Here is a 13550-nt window from a genome sequence, read left to right on the forward strand (position 1 = left end):
AATCTCGATAAAATCGAGATAAATGTCTCTCTTATGTGTTAATCATTATTCCAAAAGCTAATAATCACCTGTGATTTACTTCCTCCGTGTTAACTCAGACGGATTAGCAAAGACATTAGGAATTAGCGTATTCACCTTTTACCCATCATATGGGTGACACACCACCTTCATAATTTGTTAAAAAAATGACAAGAAAAATATAGAAAAACACAGAGGTTTGGGGATCAATTAATTTTGGATTACTTTCTAAAACAGAATGTGCATGACACAACTTTTAGTTGATTTTTCTTCTAGATAATAAATAAATAAATTAAAGGGAAAATTTTTACTCGAATTGTATAGTCTTAGTCTCAAACAATTGACAAGAGATGAATGCATTAGCACTTCAATTTTGATTAACATTGATAACAATGCATTGTAGCAATTACCGTTCATCACTTTTGTAATATATATACACTTGATCTTCGATCAACACAATCTACGGATGAATAATACAAGTCTCAAAATATAAAAATGAGTTAACCAAAGTAAGTCAATAATCAACAACTCCATGGTCCCTGAGTGCCTTGACCACCTCCTGAAACAGAAAATGGTTTCCAAGATCGGTGAAGTGCAATCCGTCCCTGCAAATTAAACATGGCAATTCAATCGAGTTAATCTTTTTATAACATTCTGAATCGAAAGTGAAAATTAAGTAATAGCTTAAACACGATGGAGGCCGTCCGTTATAAGAATTTGAGGAATGAGATGAATTGTAATTACCACAGAAATGTCTTCTCCCAGTTTGAAAATTGTTGCATCTTCGTCCATATGTCGATGACGGGGAGACCGAGTTGTTTGGCGACGTAAATGCACGCTCCTGCGTAAGTTCCCGCGGCCAAGTTGGTTCTTTCCGGTAATCCTGATCTGTTTCCGTAAGGGAATCTGCATAAAATTGTCCAGAAATTTAAAAAGATAAATAGTTTGATATTGTAGATGTAGAATATATGGTGCTCACCGGAGACGACCTTCTTCGTCGATCGGCGGCGGTGTGATAAGAATCACCAAAGTCGAAGGCCATTTTGCCTGAAACAGCATGAATGATCATGATTTCTAACTGGTAGCTCAGATTTAGGCTAAGCTAGCAAATTAGGAAAAACCTTTGAGATTTCGAGATCGGGTAATCAACGTACCTTAATGAAGGCGCAGATGGCACGCAGGTTATTGGTGTACTCAAAGAGGGGCACGTGCACGGAAGCTGCGCTCCGATCGGGGAGAGCCGCATCGTTCGCGCCGAAGAAGACGGTAAAGGCGGCTGGCGAATCGACGCCTTCCATGGCCCGATGGATCACCATCAGCGCCTGCCGCGTGTTGTAGCCGCTGTAACCTCGAGCCAACACATCCGCCTGGACAAGATGCAGAATTAGTTCTAGATCGATGGCATCGTGAAAAAAGAGGAGACTTACCGAAGGAGATAGGTGGTGGGAGAGAGCGGCGCCCCATCTGCCGTCACGAAACGAGCCTTGCGTGAGGGAATCGCCAAACAAAACCACCTCCGAACGCGACAACATCAACTATTGCCACCTTCTGTACTTACCGTTGATTTTGGTTGAAGGAGAGAACATGGAAATATAAGACAAGCCAGGGCAGTATTTATAGAAATTACAATAGCGAATAGTTAGAATTAATGTAAACAGATATTTGAGAGAAATCATAACGCTTTATTTGTGCTACAATTTTTTTTTCAAAAAAAAAAATAGAAATTCAATTTCTTCAAATTAAATTGCATTATTATAGAATTTTTCTAATTAACCATCGAAACAAATTTTAATTGCTAATTAACAAAGTTTAAATTAACGACCTAACAAAGACATTATCTAGCTATTTTTTTAAAAAAAATAATTTAATAATATTATTTTCTCCTTTATACATGGCACAAAATCCGCACAAACAGTGAAAACCACTTCCTCTCACTGTTGTAGCCCTTCACTTAGAAAGGATCTATCTTTTAATTTGGATAATTTGCCAGATACTGAATTCAAAATTGCATACTAATGCTAAGAAAATAGAAAACCTGAACGCTTTTCCGATGGGCGGCCATGTATGCTTCTGTCACCAACAAGGAGAGCTCCTGCAGATTATGTGCATAGTGAACAGACACATAAGAACGGCGTTATGTAGTTCGATGTCAACTCGAGAGGAACAGCATTTCATGGATAACCTTACACTAAGATCATGAGGTTCAAGAAACATGAAGAATGCAATAATTGAAAACCAGAACAAGCAGCTTTCTCCAAGTTTGAAAACCTTCAATTATTGAAGTTGTCATAGAACAGACGAACCGAAACAATCACACTCGATTAGTAGCAAAAAAAAAGTGACTTACTCCAGGCCCAAACTCCATGGCAGTCTCTGTGATTTCAATGCATATTGGTTGCTGATTCCCAGAAAGTGTTGCCTGGTATATCAAAGCAATAATTTGTGAATTGTAGCCTCCAACTGCAGAAATGAATGTTAAAGGGAGCAAACAAACAGTAAAAAAAGCATAAAATAAATATTTAATTGGTGGTTCTCCAATTGCCTTTATCATTCACATTGCCAAGTAATTCGAAACTATATGTCTAACTTGTTGCCTCACAGTTCATTAAAATGTGTGGTTGCAGTCAACTATGACATTGGACTTGCCGTCCTGAAATTTGAGATCCTAGGAAGGTATGGGCCAAGTGGTGTATGATGACCCATGGTATTATATTGTTCGCTCGCTGAAAGTAATAACTAATAAGATACCTCTGGAGCTCCACCATGGAATTTAATAAGCAGTCGAGGAATCTAACTGAGAGGGACAGTGGTCAGATTTTCTCAGTCAAAGCATATTTCAATGATATCTTCTCAGCCAATCAAGCTCAAACCATCCTTGCAAGTCTATTAAACATCCTTTGGTATTGATGTTAAATCTCTATCACGTCAATGATTAACTGGGATACCTCATAACCAGTTATTAAGAGTAAATAAATATATCTAATTTAGAGATATTTTGAGTTTTATTTGAAGGATTACTCGTGTCAATATTGTAATTAGTTTTGATCAAAAGTCGATACACCATGGATATTAGAATGGATTATGTTATTGGAGCAATTCAAATAAAAATTCTTGCAGGTTAAGTTTATAGGATGAAATCTTCATATGTAAGGTTTTAAGGAATCAAGCAAGTTCGATCATATATAATTTCTTTTCCTTTAGTCTCTCTTATCCTCTACTGCCTCTTTAAGAGGATATGACTGTGAGTTCTCTTCTCTCAACAAATCCAAGGAGATTTAGTGTTTTGACCGATACCTATAAATGAAAGTTACACCCACAAATGCAACTTGATCCTGTGTCTATAACACTTGGCCAAGGCGTCTCTTAACACTTCGTCCTTTTTTTGTGTGTCTATATTTGTCTCTTTTATTGTGCCAACAATGTAATTGTCAGACTACCAGAGAACAAAGATCTCAGATAGCATCTCTTCACTGAGATTACTTCCATATTCCAGCAGCACCAGTCACAATGTATTATAGGTGATTTGAAACAGCAAATTAGGGCATTTATTAGAATTCTGAGGAAGATTATTAAGTGTTGATTCCATTAAGTGGTGCCAGAATGACCTTAAACCACAACAATTCTAACCAGTCACAATGTTTAGTTTAGAAATTATAGTCAAGACAATTGGGAAAATGCTGTCAAATATGTCAGTGCACATGAGAATTTGCTAGGAAGAAAATGACAACCAGCAAAGCATACCTTTATTAGCTCACCTTCACAATAGCCATCAAATTCCGCTCTACAAAAGAAATGGGAAAGGACAAGCGTAAAAGCTCACAAGAAAACAGAAAACTAGGGAAAGTAGTAGATGGTTCATACGCTTCAAGCTCGTTCTGTACTCGAACGGCTTCTACTTGAGCTACCATTTGTGCTTTCTTAACAGTCTCAAACAAATTCTGCATGTTTCCCAGAATACCTGTCTATAATACAAATAAAATGTCAAGTTGAACCAGAGACACTCTTCAAGTTCACAACATATTCACAATGAGATACAAGGGAAAATATAGAAAGAATGAATGAGAAAGGAAGAGTTACAAAAGAACAAGCAAGTTTCTGATTGTGCTAAAAATATTGCAAATGAGTGCTAGAAACAATAGAGGATCCAGTCCTAATTTTGGAAAGTAAGAATGTAATACAAAACCTTAGAAACAAGACCTCACTTGCTTAGGTCAAGAATGGCCAAGGTTTTCCAGATGGCTGACCTCACTTGCTTGGACTATGAGAAGACCCAGATGGCATGGGATGACATGGCAGGAAATTTAGAACAAAGATATAGCCTGGATCAGCGACAAAAATGAGAGAAGAATTTTAACGCCACTTGCTATCTTGAATGAGCAATGATTACATAAGTCAAGGAAGTTGCCACAGCTAACATTGTTGCAACAGCCAGGATAATTTCCTGGTAGGCAATTAAAGATGATGGTGTACATGGATTCCAAAGTAACATATCATTACAATCCATTCAAAAGAAGACAAGGAGAAGGAAGAGCATAAGCATAGCCCTGTTTGATGTCAGATATCGAGAGCAATAGCATAGCCAAATCATTGAACAGTAGAATGCCATTGACCACGATGATCCCCTGCTTATCAAAGCACAAGAATTACTGTGACGGTTCCAGATTGTCTCCAAAAAGTTGAGGGAAAAGAGGCTTAACCCAAACTCACTAGTGTGAAGAGGAAAGGAAAATTATAACTAGACATGTTCACTATTGTGTCCAAGAGGTAAAGAAAAACCATAAAAGACAGGAGATTTTTCACTGTCGTGTCCTGATTTTTTCCTTCAATTCATTAAGCATTGCATTTATTATTTTCAAAACTTGTATGAGTTAATTTAAGTTGGAGAGCTTAAACTATAACTTGATTGTAACTAAGCAGTAAATGCATATGATTGAATCCTTGAAAATTAAAATTAATGGTTGAGCAGACAATATGACAACCGCCTTTTAAATTTCTCAAATACAGCAACATTAACACAACAATCCAGTGACCTCATTTTCATTCATTCTTGTCCTTTTTACCCCCAAATAAACCATATGCATGCAGGGGCCTCATTTTTTTTTCTCTTCTGCTAGAAGTCCATGATAAACATTGGCAAAACTTTCATTTGATAGGCAGCCTGAAAAATAGGTAATCATGTTGATATGATCATAAGAACATCAAATATAGTGCTCAAGGATGTAGAATATTTCATAGATGTGTGCCTAAGAAAATTAACAGCTCAAGATCAGACTGCCTGTGAAAGCATGCTCTTATACAATCGAATTCATTGCATATACTTGTTGGATTTACTGAAAAGAAAAAGAAAAATGCAAGTTTGAAATGAAGACATAGAGATTATTTGAAATAAAATTAACTTGAAAAATGCAAGTCTAAAATTGACATAGAGATCAGTCAAAAAACCACAGGTATTGCAATTCATGTCTTTATGAGGTGAAAATGAAAATGTTTCGACCAGATATATTTATATCATGATCTTCTATCAGAAAGCTCAAAGATCAGGTTGCCAAAAGATGAGAATTTAGTTTCCTTCAGTTTCTCTAGTGTATATGACTAACAGTGAGTTTGGGAAATTTGCCAAACTTTAAATATATAGTATAATTTATAATCCATCAGATTTTTACTGCATCAGCAAAACAAATGATGCTATTTGCCCTGTTTTTTACAGGAAAAAGTTAATGCCCGTGTACAATCAATCACACCTCTACATCATCACAAGGTAGCACATACAATAATCTATGCTAGGAATATGAATGAAATCCATCAGAATTCTGTTACACCATCTCACAGAAAACTAGGCTTCCCTGAGAATTTAGTTTCATTCAGCATCCGTGGCTTAGGTTACTGTATGTGCTACTTGTTCAACTGGTTTTTCTACACAAAAACAACAAGGGGCACTGTTCCCTCATAAATATTTCACTTGTTCAATTAGTTCTTATAAATAAAAATAACAAGGAGTCATTGTTCCCTCCAAAAATATTTAACTAATCGAATTGCTGAGCAAAATGGTTCATCACCAATTCTGATTGCCTTTAACTTGGACCAGTTAGTATAAAAAATAATAATAATAAAAGAATGGATTCAGCTCTGATCTCTCCCATCAAATTTGGTCATTTCTGGCCAAAGTTATTCTCTAAGGTCAGAGGTCACTGAACTTGAGATAACTTCTCGATCAATAATAAGGCTTACATCTAAAGATCCTGGATTCTTCCATTACTTCCTAGAACTTAAATATATACTGTCTTACAGAAACCACGTTAGGATGTCTCTGAATATTATCTAGCTATGAATTTGCAAAACAACTGGGAAATTCATGAAGCATGCAGACTGAGTAGGGCCTGAAATATATTGGAGAAAAAAAAACCACATCTTGTCCTCATTGCAAGTCAATCTTAAGGAAATATATGCAAGAAATTCTAGACGCACAATAAGAAATAAAAAGCATAAAGATGCGAAAAAGAAAACTAAAATGACCCAGAAAAACAAGAAAATAAAAATAAAAGGTCAAAATTTAGCACACCAATTTTCCATAGTTGCAATAAATTATTAGATGGCTTTGATCTACACCTATCAAACAAGCGAATACCCAAAAAGTTGAAATCATACAATAAACAAAATAGGGCCGAAAACATCTGGCGGGCGAATCACAGAACCCAAATGAAGAAACCAGAAAAAGCTAAAACCTTTACTCACGTGAGGATTTCTGCAAACGTGGCGTCAGCGAACTCAACAAATGGCCACTAACAGCACTCCTGGGAGCCATTGGAGAGCAAGAAGCAGCCCCTAAAGAGTGGAGGGAGAAAACGAGACGGAGGAGAGTGAGGGGAGCGACGGTATCGAGAAATCAACGAGGATAGAAACGCTATGGATGACGAGACGGCGACGTACCGGAGTCGCATAGCGACTTTAAACGGGGCGTCGACTCTAAATAGACCGGGCCGGGCCGGGTCCGGCCGGACAACACAGTATAAATTTATCAATTAGTAGTTATTCAAATTTCTCTATAATTTTGATTTATGGAATAGTTATTCAAATTAATAATCTTTTATAGTATTTGAATCCACAAAAATTAAGCAACAGACAGCATAAAATTTAAACAACCACAATCTGAAAATAAACACTGCAATAGTATTTTGAAATCAACAGCAAAAACAATTTCTTTTCTACATTGTCTTTCCACAACAAAAGTATGCCTCTTAATTCTTAATTAGTAGTTATCATCATCGATCTCACTTAGCTAATCCTGAGAACACTTGTTCTATCAGCACAGATTGTTTAACTCAATCCATCAAACATTCTACAAAAGGAATGACAAAAACATCATTCCAGAGTTCTAAAAAGTGCCATGTATAAGATCAATTGTCTGCCTCCAGCCTTCCTTTACACAAATATTTCCATCAAGCATAAATTCAATCAGTCAAGGGCACAGATTTTTCGCCCTTTATGCGATAGAAGAATAACCTACACCCGCAAAGCTAACTGATCTTGCCATGTAATCTTTCTGTTCGTCACCTTGTGGGATGGTTCATGCACAACATCTCGACAGATCGAAAGGTTGAGATCATTAGCGGCAGTATTGCTTTCCGCTAAGCTCTTCCTCGGTTTATCAGCCTTGGCAGGCTCTGAGTCGAAGCTTAATGGATACTCGTCCGTATCCTCACCAATCTATATACCACGAGAACATCCATTGTCAGTACAAAATACATGATCTCTTTGCAGTATGAGATTGCAGTAGTTACCGGCGACAAAACCTGGTTCAAGTCGATCACTGAAGTGGTTGGAGCAGCAAAATCTCTCAGTTTTACTCTTTGTTCTTTAGCAGGGAGCTGAGAAAATGCATTAGCATTTGAAGGTTGACAAATGAAGGGCTGACTCTGCGGTTTCTTTTTCAGTCTAAATTGGTTGGCTCCAGATGGATTCTGCATTAGGCTTTTGTATCTCTTTTGCAAGAATCTATAGCATTGAAAATAAAGGAGAGGATTATCGAAATAGTAAACATTCTACGATGGTTTTGATTTACAACTACAATTTTTCCACCCTAACTCTCATACCTTCTCAACCATTCAACATAATGTATAGTTAAATTATGTCTTCCTTCTACCTAAACAAAAGTACACATATTCCTTATATTTGAGAGAGTTCTTCAAGAGGAGTATATAGGGAATTCTACATGGCAGAAAAAACTATAATGACAGGGCCTTTTCGCGTAGAGCCATGTGATCCAAGGTGTTCGTGAATGACCCAAGGCATAAAGGGGGAGGCCACCTTCATTGTAGCTTTCCCCCACCATTCGGAATAACCCTAAAGACCCTTCAGCTAGTTTTATCTGATTTCCTCTCGAAATCAAACCACACTTTAATTCACTTTTAAACATTTTTTTTTTAAAAAAGGCATATGATTTATTGTGTTTATCAAGTTTTATTAATAAAATTGTCATGGCCATAAAACTAAAGATTGCAAATAATTTCAGGGCTCAAGTTCCATAAATAATTTCTTTCCCCTATGTAAAGAACTAGAATATGTAGATACTAACTTCACTTCAGAAAGAAGTTTAAGTTTCTTCTGTTTGGCCAGCTGCAGTTTCATCCTCTTTGCCTCAGTTTCCTGTGACAGATTGCTGTGTAAGAGATTCTTAAAGAAACAAATTACTATCTATGGGATGAGTACGTTTACAAGATTAACAGTGCTCATGAAATTAACAGTGATGTTTGAGATGCCTAAATTAATACAAGAACAGAAAAAAAAATACTCATAGTTCTTGATGAATCTAGAACAGAGATCCAAGGAGGCAAATTGTTAGGGGGGAACAACAAAATCTGATATCCAGAACCATTAGGTCGATATATGTCAAATAAAAATGTTAAGCACAACAATAAGTGACATGTAGCACACCAATCATCATCTTGTAAGCATGATGCTGGAAAATTAGGGTTCTTAGAAGAAAGTCAGGTCTCGAATTCTTAGATTGGAAATTCTAGCATAAAACACAATAAATTTCCAGATCAAGATCCGAAGAGCAAAAGAAAGGGGAATATCTCACCTTAACCAGATCTCCATAATCCTGCAGGAGACTCTGATGCCTGAACTTTGCCTTGGCTTCCTCGCTCGATTTCTTGCCTTTCCCCATCGCAGCGGCGCCAAAATCTCACCTTTGGAGGTGGAAGCGGAGCGAAACCCTAGCAAGCAGGCAGCAGATGGGAAAAGGTTCCTCCTTTGCAAGTAGCGACGGGGAAGCCGAAGCAGATGTGGGGTTTCCTCCTCCCTCAGTTTTCTGCGGTCTGACCATGACCGAAAGGCCCAAATAAATTGCGCACAGGAACAGGAGGAGGGCTGGCAATTTCCTGCTCGGTGGAGATGGATGGAGGGTTTTCTGGGCCTCAGAGGGGCAAATCTGGCAAGCTCGGAGCAATAGTCTTGTGTGAGAGAGAGAAAGAGAGAGGTTTGGTTGGGTGAATGGTGATGCATATCTGAGGACACTCACTTCTCCTCCTCCTATTTCTCCCTTTTTTGATTTCTCACCATGACCACCTCGTCTTACTGATGCTCCTTTTCTTTTGGCCTCGGTCTCGGTCTCGCCTTGGTTTTCCTCCACCCTACCCTCATATGACTCGCTCCTGGTCCAGATGGGCCATCATCAGGAAGACAGGAACAAAGACATGGATGGAATGGACTTGTTCTCGGAGGGTGGAGATTCCTTTTGATTTTCTTCTTTGGCATGGTTGACAGAGAAGGAAGGAAGACGGGTGGATGGAGAAGCTATGAATGAGCGGCGTCTGTGCTGCGATGTTGCAGCTGTCCGCTGCTGCCTGCTCTGCTACTGCCTGAAATCGTACATGCCCATCGCCATTTGCGGTGGAGATGATGGAATATAATATCATTTTCCCCACATTACATTCTAGTCCTACAAGTTTCCCCACATTTCTATTCCCCCTTAGAATTTAAAATTTTATATCCAGACATATATTCCTTTCGTTATATTTCGACATTTTACTGAATTGTGGAAGTAAATTTCGGTATTATCTAAATCACATATCCAACTGAAACTTAATTAAGTGATTAAGTAAAATAGTATTAATACTTTGATCTCCGGAGGCAAAATGAAAATAAGCAAAGAACAAGAGGTTTAATAAGAGTTTCTCCGCGATCTCTTGGATTCCATTTGTCCGTGTGAATTCACCGAAATGCCCCTTCTTTATTTTCTCTGTTTCAAGTCGCTGTCCGCCAACATAAATGCTTTGGCTTTTTTTCTTCTTCCACCTCAAGCTCCACTCCCTGTCCCTACCTTGTTTTCCTATTCTTTCTCTCGCTTTCTTGCCCTGGCCATTGGAGAAGCCTTCCACCCTCCTCCTCCTCCTCCTCCTGCTTGTGGATCAAGCCTGGCATTTTGCATTCTCCTCTGGGAATTGCAGTTGGCTTCGGCATTCTGCACAGGGAGACATAAAGATGAAAGGGACGTGAGCAGGCTGCAAATTATCACTGACCAAGGAGACTCAGTTGATTTTTGGTACAGTAAATAATTTTATGTTAGAAAGAAAGGGAATTTTACGTTGAGGCTCTGCATTGATGGTTGTCGAGGACGACTTGAGGCCCGACTTGAGGCACGAACGAAAGATCAAAGCCTTTAACAACTTATTGGGCCTCTATATTAGGCCTCAATAAAGCCCAAATAAAGTCGTTAACAATAGGAAGTCCTTTTCTCCGTTTCCGGCCATCTTCGCTAGCCCTAAGCCGCGCCTTCGTCGGCGCCATGGGGAACACGGAGAAGCTGATGAACCAGATCTTTGAGCTCAAGTTCACCTCCAAGAGTCTGCAGAGGCAGGCGCGCAAGTGCGAGAAGGAGGAGAAGTCCGAGAAGCTCAAGGTGAAGAAGGCGATCGAGAAGGGGAACATGGACGGCGCCAGGATCTACGCGGAGAATGCCATCCGGAAGCGCACGGAGCAGATGAATTACCTCCGCCTCTCATCCCGGCTTGACGCCGTGGTCGCACGGCTCGATACGCAGGCCAAGATGCAGGTCATCGGGAAGTCGATGGGGTCGATCGTCAAGGCTCTCGACTCCTCCCTTGCCTCCGGAAACCTACAGAAGATGTCCGAGACCATGGACCAGTTCGAGCGCCAGTTCGTCAACATGGAGGTCCAGGCGGAGTTCATGGAGGGCGCCATGGCTGGCTCTACCAGTCTCTCCACTCCCGAGTCAGAGGTCAACAGCCTCATGCAGCAGGTTGCTGATGACTACGGTCTTGAGGTTTCCGTAGGTCTCCCTCAAGCTGCGTCGCATGCCATCCCTTCTGCCAAGGAGAAGGAACCGGTGAATGAGGACGATCTTTCGAGGCGCTTGGCAGAGCTGAAGGCGAGGGGTTAGCTCCTCTCAAGGTGACTCTTTGATTTTGTATAATTTATCTTTCTCCTTATTTGTCAACGAAAGTCAAAACAGGGGATCTATATTGAGGAATGAACATTGTTTCCCAATGCTTGCTATACTATATATTTTGTTCAATTGACCATTTTATAATTAGTGTAAGATTACAATAAACAATTGTCATGTTGCTGTTAATGCCCAGTTCCATAGGACCTGTATCTGGAGGTTGAAAGAAAGAGTCGAGTCAGCTTCCTTAATTAGCGGTTGAAGATGGTTATCTCAGTCAATCTAGTTTCTCACATTTAATTTATACTAATATGATACTTAGCTGCCTATATAGAGCAACTTATGGTGACTTCCCTTGCAACCTGTATTGAATTCTATGATAATTGAAGGCTGATGTAGATGAGTTAGGTTGATCTTCAAGATTTTTTTGAAACTTTACTAGGAATTATCATATCAACGAATGCTTTTACCTACATTTACTTAGTGACATACTACTAATAGTTACATCTCAATGATTAAACCATTATCATTTGATATCCTATTAATTTGAAATATCTCCATTGTTGCTGGCGTCACACTCAATTTGCTCTTGCCCACCTCACTGCCAATTTTGCTGCTGTTTGCGTAAAAACAACTTTATTGTTGCCTAATGCATGACAGCTCAATTTGTAAAGTTTTCCACTCTATACAATCGTTGCCTGTAGAGTGTGTAGCTTGAGATAGAAGTTTGTGCAGGAGAGGAGTTTACATAGAAGTGTTTCGCGAATGAGTTTGCTTCTTTGTAGAGGAGTTTGCTTGGAGAGGAGCCTGTGGTTTTTGTTGAGAAATTTTAGGACAATTATTATTATTTTTAATATTCTGAGTGTTTTTTCCCATTTTCCTTGGCATGCACTTGATTTTGCAGCACCTGGTATTAAACACTTAGTCAGGTGGTGCATGTCTAATAGTGCCGACCTACCTAGGTGTGGTGGTGTTCAGGCTGCACCTAGTCTTGCCTAGGTGCACACACAAGCAATTACTCAAGTGGCCTTTAAAAATATTGCCCTGAAAAGAAAGAGAGAAAACAAGGGAGCAATAGCTTGTAGGACATTGATATTTCAACAGCAATACTTGCAGTGGACACTTGACACCTCTATTTGTATAAGTTTTCTGAAATAATATTATCAGAAACTTAGATCCAATGATTAGATACTTGTGCCAAAGTTCTAGTAACATATTTAGTGAGTGGGGTCAAAATGTCATTCAAGTCACTATTGAAAGGCAGAATAAATTGGATCTGGGCTTGTTCTTTAGTGAGTAGAGAAATATAAAATCTCGCGACTTTTCTCTGACTATACAGATTTCTATTCTATTTTTAGTTGTGTTCTTCAGATGAATTCTTCAACAAACTGCTCTTCTGCTAGTTTATTGAAAAGATTGCAAACAGGTCCCTTGAAAATTATCCTTAACCACGAGCTAATCCTTTTCACTAACAACAAACCAATCTATTAAATTATGTTTACCCTCGGAGGAGCTTCATGTCACAGAGGTTAAACATAAAGCAGTTAGTCTAAGTATGAAAATAATGATGTATCTGGCGAAGATGTGTTAGTTAGTACAAGTTTCAAGATCCTTGCGTCACTCTGATGCAGATATGTCAATTCAGTTTTCATATTACTTGCCCTACAAATTCGGGTTAAGTTCTATCCATCTTCGTTTTTATTGTTATTTAGAGTATTCTACTTTTATGGGCATTGCATATTCTTTGCTATAAGTTGGTAAAGTGATTATTATTTCCATAGTTTGCATGAGCTCTGTCTGTCTTATTTGCGAGACACTTTATTGATTGCTTTTTCTTTCATTTCAGGTGTCGGAAAAATCTTGTTGAAACCACTATAAGTGCATCGTCTATGCTATTATTCTCGGTGTCTGCCAATAATGCTTCATAGCCGTGTAGCATACATGTGTAACAACAATCAATTATCAATTCCATTACATATTTGAACTGGGAAAATCAAACAGACTGTTTTCAGAGCTTATGATGGATCTATAATACACTTGTTGAAACTTGTGGTGGGTCCACCAAATTGATTGAAGCTTTGGTGCTTTCTCCAGACCAACTTAACAACACTTGAGATTCAACAATGGT

At 38.7% G+C, this 13550-nt stretch overlaps 4 protein-coding genes across 7 annotated transcripts; 1 reads left to right on the plus strand and 3 right to left on the minus strand.

The window, feature by feature from the left end:
• Window positions 1-358: 358 nt before the first annotated feature.
• Window positions 359-2437, minus strand: LOC121980839 (GDSL esterase/lipase At5g45920-like). 2 transcript variants are annotated; one of them, XM_042533078.1, is made up of 7 exons: window positions 2366-2437; window positions 2054-2110; window positions 1446-1566; window positions 1173-1385; window positions 998-1065; window positions 763-924; window positions 359-623 (listed from the first exon to the last, which is right to left on the minus strand). In XM_042533078.1, the coding sequence occupies exons 3-7, from the start codon at window positions 1548-1550 to the stop codon at window positions 533-535; spliced, it is 639 nt and encodes a 212-aa protein (XP_042389012.1). In that variant the 5' UTR covers window positions 1551-1566; window positions 2054-2110; window positions 2366-2437; the 3' UTR covers window positions 359-532. The 2 variants fall into 2 exon arrangements, with proteins under 2 accessions (XP_042389012.1, XP_042389013.1); XM_042533079.1 differs by lacking the exon at window positions 2366-2437 and adding an exon at window positions 2206-2286.
• Window positions 2076-7135, minus strand: LOC121980842 (nucleoid-associated protein At4g30620, chloroplastic-like). 3 transcript variants are annotated; one of them, XM_042533083.1, is made up of 4 exons: window positions 6751-7013; window positions 3880-3976; window positions 3760-3799; window positions 2076-2437 (listed from the first exon to the last, which is right to left on the minus strand). In XM_042533083.1, the coding sequence occupies exons 1-4, from the start codon at window positions 6818-6820 to the stop codon at window positions 2330-2332; spliced, it is 315 nt and encodes a 104-aa protein (XP_042389017.1). In that variant the 5' UTR covers window positions 6821-7013; the 3' UTR covers window positions 2076-2329. The 3 variants fall into 3 exon arrangements, 1 of the variants encoding a protein (XP_042389017.1); XR_006111665.1 differs by lacking the exons at window positions 2076-2437; window positions 3760-3799 and adding an exon at window positions 4221-5176 and having other exon boundaries at window positions 3869-3980; XR_006111664.1 differs by lacking the exons at window positions 2076-2437; window positions 3760-3799 and having other exon boundaries at window positions 3839-5176; window positions 6751-7135.
• A 30-nt stretch (window positions 7136-7165) lies between these two features.
• LOC121980841 lies at window positions 7166-9918 on the minus strand. The gene is made up of 4 exons (XM_042533082.1): window positions 9098-9918; window positions 8591-8661; window positions 7797-8010; window positions 7166-7722 (listed from the first exon to the last, which is right to left on the minus strand). The coding sequence occupies exons 1-4, from the start codon at window positions 9182-9184 to the stop codon at window positions 7519-7521; spliced, it is 576 nt and encodes a 191-aa protein (XP_042389016.1). The 5' UTR covers window positions 9185-9918; the 3' UTR covers window positions 7166-7518.
• Window positions 9919-10357: 439 nt separating this feature from the next.
• Window positions 10358-13515, plus strand: LOC121980840 (ESCRT-related protein CHMP1). The gene is made up of 2 exons (XM_042533080.1): window positions 10358-11430; window positions 13269-13515. The coding sequence occupies exon 1, from the start codon at window positions 10805-10807 to the stop codon at window positions 11417-11419; it is 615 nt and encodes a 204-aa protein (XP_042389014.1). The 5' UTR covers window positions 10358-10804; the 3' UTR covers window positions 11420-11430; window positions 13269-13515.
• The last annotated feature ends 35 nt before the right edge of the window (window positions 13516-13550 follow it).

Source organism: Zingiber officinale, chromosome 5A, assembly GCF_018446385.1.
Source record: "Zingiber officinale cultivar Zhangliang chromosome 5A, Zo_v1.1, whole genome shotgun sequence".
Lineage (NCBI taxonomy): Eukaryota > Viridiplantae > Streptophyta > Magnoliopsida > Zingiberales > Zingiberaceae > Zingiber > Zingiber officinale.

What these genes read in the sequence shown, in the direction of transcription:
- LOC121980839 (XM_042533078.1), bottom strand. Translation starts at nt 1,550, where the DNA reads ATGTTGTCGCGTTCGGAGGTGGTTTTGTTTGGCGATTCCCTCACGCAA. An exon ending in CCATCTGCGCCTTCATTAAG is followed by an intron (nt 1,066 to 1,172) that starts GTACGTTGATTA and finishes ATGCTGTTTCAG; the next exon opens with GCAAAATGGCCTTCGACTTT. An exon ending in GACGAAGAAGGTCGTCTCCG is followed by an intron (nt 925 to 997) that starts GTGAGCACCATA and finishes AATTTTATGCAG; the next exon opens with ATTCCCTTACGGAAACAGAT.
- LOC121980842 (XM_042533083.1), bottom strand. Translation starts at nt 6,820, where the DNA reads ATGGCTCCCAGGAGTGCTGTTAGTGGCCATTTGTTGAGTTCGCTGACG. An exon ending in ACGTTTGCAGAAATCCTCAC is followed by an intron (nt 3,977 to 6,750) that starts GTGAGTAAAGGT and finishes TATTATAGACAG; the next exon opens with GTATTCTGGGAAACATGCAG. An exon ending in GTACAGAACGAGCTTGAAGC is followed by an intron (nt 3,800 to 3,879) that starts GTATGAACCATC and finishes TTTCTTTTGTAG; the next exon opens with AGCGGAATTTGATGGCTATT.
- LOC121980841 (XM_042533082.1), bottom strand. Translation starts at nt 9,184, where the DNA reads ATGGGGAAAGGCAAGAAATCGAGCGAGGAAGCCAAGGCAAAGTTCAGG. An exon ending in ATTATGGAGATCTGGTTAAG is followed by an intron (nt 8,662 to 9,097) that starts GTGAGATATTCC and finishes AATCTGTCACAG; the next exon opens with GAAACTGAGGCAAAGAGGAT. An exon ending in AAACTTCTTTCTGAAGTGAA is followed by an intron (nt 8,011 to 8,590) that starts GTTAGTATCTAC and finishes TCAATGCTATAG; the next exon opens with ATTCTTGCAAAAGAGATACA.
- LOC121980840 (XM_042533080.1), top strand. Translation starts at nt 10,805, where the DNA reads ATGGGGAACACGGAGAAGCTGATGAACCAGATCTTTGAGCTCAAGTTC.